At 36.7% G+C, this 6,823-nt stretch overlaps 1 protein-coding gene across 1 annotated transcript in view; it reads left to right on the forward strand.

Annotated features, from left to right (window-relative positions):
* The window catches only part of ABCD2 (ATP binding cassette subfamily D member 2), a 50,621-nt gene extending 44,019 nt beyond the window's left edge, over positions 1 to 6,602 (forward strand). The window contains exon 9 of the mRNA XM_006767838.2: positions 4,912 to 6,602. Within this exon, the coding sequence (XP_006767901.1) occupies positions 4,912 to 5,131 (220 nt within the window). The 3' untranslated portion in view covers positions 5,132 to 6,602. The remainder of the gene's footprint in view (positions 1 to 4,911) is intronic.
* Positions 6,603 to 6,823: the final 221 nt, after the last annotated feature.

Raw genomic sequence — 6,823 nt, forward strand, 5'->3', positions numbered from 1 at the left:
TGTAAAAAATGATGTCATTTTTACCACACACACACACACACACACACACACACACACACACATATATGAGGAGGAAGGGAGAGGAAGACAAACATCATTGTGACAGAGAAACATTGATCAGTTGCATTATGCTATCTTGTCATTCAGTTCCTTATTCAAGTAGCCTAAAGAGGCATTGGAAAAAGCCATTTTTCTCAATTAAAGGAACAAATAGGTTGTTGTTTTGTTTTTGTTTAAATATATTTTTAATGATTTCAGAGAGGAAGGGAAAGGGAGAGAGAGAAACATTGATGATGGGGGAGAATCATTAATCGGCTGCCTCCTCTCAAGCCCCTCACTGGGGATCCAGTCTACAACCCAGACATGTGCCTTGACCAGGAATTGAACGCCCCTCACTGGGGATCCAGCCTACAACCCAGACATGTGCCTTGACCAGGAATCGAACCATGAACTCCTGGTTCATAGGTCAGTACTCATCCACTGAGCCACATCAGCAGCAAGAAGTTGTTTTTTTTAAGACTTTATTTTATAGAGCAGTTTTAGGTTCACAACAAAATTGAGAGGAAGGTAAAAATGTTTCATATACTTTCTGCCCCTATACATGTATAACCTCCCCATTGTCAACCTCGTCCACCAGAGTGGTACACTTGTTATAACTGATGAACCTATGTTGACACATCATTATCACCAAAGTCTATAGTTTATCTTACAGTTCACTCTTGTTGTTGTACATTCTATGGGTTTGGACAAATTTATAATTATACTAGAGGCCTGGTGCATGGATTCATACACCAGTGGGATCCCTTGACCTGGACTGCACCCTCTTGCAATCAGGGACCCCTTGGGAGATGTCAGACTGCCAGTTTCTACCCAATCCCTGCAGACCAGGCAGAGGGACCCCACCGGTGCACCACAGGCCAGGCTGAGGGACCCCACTGGTGCACGAATCCATGCACTGGGCCTCTAGTATGCATATAAGATTTGGTTAATCTCTTCCCGCCCTCACCTCTTCCCCCTTCCATCTGAGATTCATCAGTCTGTTCCATGTTTCCATGCATGTGCATTCAGTGTCTGCCACCCTGGTGGTCAGTGAGGATCATAGCTACCGGTCAAATGGTCAAACAGTCACTTAGGCTTTTATCTATATACTAGAGGCCCGATGCATAAAATTTGTGCAAGGGGCTCAGCCCTCGCAGCCGTGGCAGCTTGCCTCAACCCTCACATCCCGGCTTCATCCAGAAGGTCATCCAGAAGGACATCCGGAAGGTCATTTGGCTGTCTTGTCTAATTAGCATATTACGCTTTTATTATTATAGATATGCAAAGGGAAATGAAGGGAGGCCCTGGCTGTCAGCCGGGGAAGGGAGACCCCAGCCAGCAGCTGGCAGCCACTAAGGACCCTACCAGTGCAGGGGATGAAGGGAGGCCCTGGCTGGCAGCTGGCAGCCACTAAGGACCCTACCAGTGCACAAATTTCGTGCACTGGGCCTCTAGTATATATAGATGTCTCCACCATTATAGTATTATACAGAGTGTTTTCATTGCTCTAAAAATCCTCTGTGTTCTGCCTGTTCCTCCCTCCATTCCCCTACCTCTTAGAAACCACTGCGCTTACTGTCTCCATAGTTTTGCCTTTTCTAGAATGAAATTTCATGCACTGGGCCTCTAATATATATAGATGCCTCCACCATTATAGTATTATACAGAATATTTCATTGCTCTAAAAATCCTCTGTGTTCTGCCTGTTCCTCCCTCCATTCCCCTATCTCTTAGAAACCACTGAGTTTACTGTCTCCATAGTTTTGCCTTTCCTAGGATGTCATATAATTAGAATTGCACAGTTTGTAGCCTTGTCCATTTCTTGCTTTCACTCAGTAATATTCATTTACATTTCCTCCATGTTTTTTTCATGGCTTAATAGCTCTTTTTAGCGCTTAATAGTACTCCATTGTTTGGATTTACACACTTTATCTATTCACCTACTGAAGGACATCTTGGTTGCTTCCAAATTTTGTCAATTATGAATAAAGTTGCTATAAACATTCATACGCAGGTTTTTGTGTGGTCAGTGTTGAAGAGTACAATTGCTGGATTGTATGGTAAGAGTAGGTTTAGTTTTGTAAGAAACTGCAAAACTATCAGAGTGGCTGTACCATTCTGCATTCCCATTGTCAGTGAAATAGATTTCCTATTGCTCCACAGCTTCATCAGCTTTTGGTATTGTCAGTGTTCTAGATTTTGGCCACTCTAACAGGTGTGTAGTGGACAAATAGTATTTTAAGCAAATAACAAAATCCATAATTTTAAACCTTTTAACAAGAAAAACATGTTTGGTTTTTAAAATATTTTTTATTAATTTCAGAGAATAAGGGAGAGGGAGAGAGAGATAGAAACATGAATGATGAGAGAGATTCATTGATCAGCTGCCTCCTGCAGACCCCCTACTGGGGATGTGCCCGCAACCGAGGTACATGCCCTTGACTGGAATAGAACCCGGGACCCTTCAGTCTGTAGGCCGAAGCTCTATCCACCGAGCCAAACTGGTCAGGGCAAAAAACACATTTTAATTGCAGCTACCCACACTATATTTATTCATGAAACTAAAATCATTTTAGCTCTGCTCTATGAATTAGTTTAGTCAATTTAGGATTAAATATCATTTATGATTATTCTTTCTCCCTAGATGAAATTCTTATTTCCCTTGAAAAGATTTCAGAAGAGGGGAAAGATACATTATATTTTCTGCCATAACAACAAATGAGTAATTTTTGTTTGTAGAGATTAAAATCAATACTAGTTTCGGAAGTGTTCAACAATTAGAGAGGCTTATTAAATTATTTGGTTCCTGGATAGAATTACAGCTTTTTAATTACTACTTTCCTGTGCTTTATCCTATTTGTGCAGGAAGTCTGTCGATTATTACCCATGAGCCTCAGTTAATACAGTAGCTTCTTTTAAATTCCTCTAAGATAAATCCTGAAATATTATTTTAGCCTATAATCTGGAACACACTTTTGAAACTATATAGTTTCTTTCTTCCATGTAGAAATCAAATAATGTTGTAGGACTGGAATAATGAGCCAAATCTTTCTTATACATTGGAGATACAGGTCACTCAAGATCTGAACTACCTATATCCTAAAATTGCTCCCTGTTGTGGATCCAAGGTTAGGAAGGCCCGAGAAAAGTTGAGAATGAAATTTTAAAAATGATATTTTTACCATTATTTCTCTTTCTTGTATGACAATCCTTCCTCGGCTTTTTCATTACTTTTATTTTAGCTCTCATCTTTTAATAGCAGCATTTTCACATTTTTCCCTTTGACATAGAACTATATTGTTTACCATTTAATTTTTGTGAGGTCCCCACCTGTTGGGAGGTCAAAGTTTTGAAAACTAAAAAACCTAAATATAGCATGTGAAAAACCTCAGAAGTATGTGAAAAAGATCATTAATCCCCACCACATGTTAACAAACATTTGAATTTCAACCTTCAGCTTGAGAGTGATTTTAGTCTTTTAGACATAGTTTAACCTAGCTTAGTTTCTCCATCTTCCATCATGTTAAAATCATCCAGCAACCTGAGATGAAAATCAGTTAATGAATAGATTTTTTAAATGTGCAATAACATACAATGGAATATTATTCAGCCATAAAAACTAATAAAGTACTAACACATGCTACAATTAGATGAACTTTGAAATCATTTTGTTAAGTAAAAGAAACCAGTCACAAACAGGCACATATCATATGATTTTATGTATATGAAATGACCATTATAGGCATATCCATAAAAAGAAAGGAGATTGGTGATTGGCAGGGGCTGAGCAGAATGGGGAAGGTCCACTAATGGATATGGGGTTTATTTGAGGGGAGTGGGGGGAGAAAATATTCTGGTATTGGATAGTGGTGCTGGTTGCATGAGTTCGTGCATATACTAAAAATCACTAATTTTACACTGTAAAGGAATGAATTTATGGTATGTGAATCATAGCAATTAAAAAAACATTAAAGCTACTAAAATAAGTCCACTGACTGTAGTAAACAATGACAGATGAGACCCTAGAGGGGAATAAGAACTGAGAAAAACTATAAGGGAAAGACAGAAAAACTGAGGACATGTAAGAACATGGGCCACTTCAGCACAGTGATAAAATTCAGTGGCTCAGCCACGTGAGGCCAGCTCTGCCAGCAGTTCTCCTCCAGGCAGCCCCACAGATCCCAGAGACTCGTGACCTAGCCTATTTGTAGGAGAGGATGGAGTTCTGCTGGCTCATTAATAAAATCGTCTCTATACTTCTCTAAAGTTCCTAAGTATGAACCTGAGCCATGAGAAAAGAGATTAAATTTTATGGAGGCATAGATATAGCTTTAAAAGATTTATATCAAAAAGTTTGGTTTTTTAATGTTTAAAAATTTTAATTATTGAGAAATGTTTATTTATGTAGAATAATGAATAATTCATTCTCAAAGGATTGTATATTAATGAATTGGAATCGTATTTTCTTTTATCTTTCTTAGTTTTTTTTCTGTATAAACTTTAAAATGTTTACTTTTCCCCCCTCAGCATCCTTTCCTTATTCCCATTCTAAGTATGTTTTGATATTTATTCAGGAGCCATAGTAGGTTATGAAAATAAATTAAATAGATGCAACAGCATGTTGCAATTCATAACTATTCAGAATATAAAATAAATTTAACATAAACAGTAGAATTTCCTAGTAATTAATGAGTTTTGGAGTAAAAAAAAAAATCACAAAATTTAACCTCTTGAGGGATTCTTGAAAATCAAATGTAAAATAGGCATCTTACATAAAATTTACTTTTGGAAATCAATTAGCATGATAAATCTATAACTAAAATAGCTTTTCACAATTATTGCTAATAATATTATTTCACTTTGATTACACAGGAAATACCACACTCATTTATTACAGTTTGATGGTGAAGGAGGTTGGCGCTTTGAACAATTGAATACTGCAGTCCGTTTAACACTGAGTGAAGAAAAACAAAAACTAGAATCTCAGCTAGCTGGAATTCCCAAAATGCAGCAGAGACTCGATGAACTATGTAAAATTTTGGGTGAAGACTCAGTGCTGAAAACAATCAGAAATGAAGATAAAACATCATAATTTGTTTTGACATGTTTTAAGAGTTTATTTTTAGGTAAAGGCTCAGAGACACTCTGTTGTAAGTGCATGCATTGTGTTAAGCTAAGCACAGAGAAAAAAGCAGCAAGAAATATTTTGAAAGATTTTAGCATCAAGGAAATATATGACCTGAATTTTCAGAAGAAAATAAGCAAATGCATTATGTAAGATTAGTCAACGTGGCTTGTACTAATTCCTGGTGAAAACCTATTTCACCTGTAAAACAGGGTTTTCTAAGTGAATTAATGGTGAATACTCAATTTACTATGTGTATGTGACGTGCTTGAAGTCCTTAACAAATGTGGCAGGAGTCTTCAGAACAGAACAACTTAAGAGCAGCATTTGGGTTGAAATCAGATGCATAAAATTAGAAGTTTGAATAACATTTCAGTCTATTTATGGTTATTAGGTTTAATAGCTACAATTCAGTTTCATCATTGCTAGTGGTCAATTAAATCCGTGCACAAAATAGCTGACAGTTTGATCAATAATTTGAATATTGGCAGTGGCTAAAAGGAAGAAGCCTGGCTATCTATGTATACAATGCCATATTTTTAATTTTAGGTTATGAGTGTCTTAATGTGGGCACATACCAAATTAGTTGTCATGAAACCCTTACATATTTGTTAATCCATTCTTTCATTTTAAAAAGAGAATTGCCAATACAGAAAAGGAGTATCTATGCGATGTTTGTCTCAGTATGTTACTTTACTTGGCAGCATTATCTATCACAACTTCTGTTCAGAAATATTTAGTTCATTTTTGTGCACAAGGAGTCTACCACATTTTAAAAACAGCACTATATTAGTAGAATATAGGAATCTCTAAATCACAGTAGTAATAGCATCCAATGGAATAACACTTTATAGTTTACAATTCTCACATCATTTTATTTTCATCCTGTGGCAATCTTTTGAGACAGATACTGTTTTTCTTAATTTGCTCTGAAAAAAATGACAGACTTGCCCTAATTATGTGTTTTATTTAGGAACAGATCCAGGGATCAAATGAAGTTCTCCTCATTCCCTGGTTCAGTGCTATTTCCATTTATTATCCTTAAAATCTAAGTGGGCTGTAACACCAATAAAAGTTAGATGAGATATGGGGAAAAAATAAATTTGGTAATGTTAACACTGTTATTTGATTATTGTGTACAATGTATGGAAATTAAGTCATTGGTCTGTGGTTTAAAATGAGCCAAGAAAGTTAGCAAATCTTTCAGCAACTATGCACTCATAATATTAAGTTACCTCCACAGACAGCAATCAGAAGGGGAATTAATTGTGTTGTAGGTAAAGTTACTATTTATTGAACATAATGAGAAAGAATCTGTGTAGAATAGTCATAGAAAATAAATCTTATCTATTCATGTGCCCTGGAGTCTGAAGTACAAAAACCAGGCCTGCCACTTTCATCTTACTGTCTATACCACCATGTTGCTAGGCCAGGGGACAAAAGAAGCGGGGAGTGATCAGCTGTTAGTGGTTTAGAATCTTATTTGCATATTTAGAGACAGGCCTAATAGTTGCTAAGTCAGTGATTCTCAGACTTTTCAGGCGTTAGGGTACCTGGAAGTCATTCTTGATTATTGAGGGAGAACATCATGACATTTTCAATTTCTGCCATGCTAACTAGGACACTTGAAATCATCAATAAATGTAACTACCTTATATA

This window comes from Myotis davidii, unplaced genomic scaffold, assembly GCF_000327345.1.
Source record: "Myotis davidii unplaced genomic scaffold, ASM32734v1 scaffold902, whole genome shotgun sequence".
NCBI lineage: Eukaryota > Metazoa > Chordata > Mammalia > Chiroptera > Vespertilionidae > Myotis > Myotis davidii.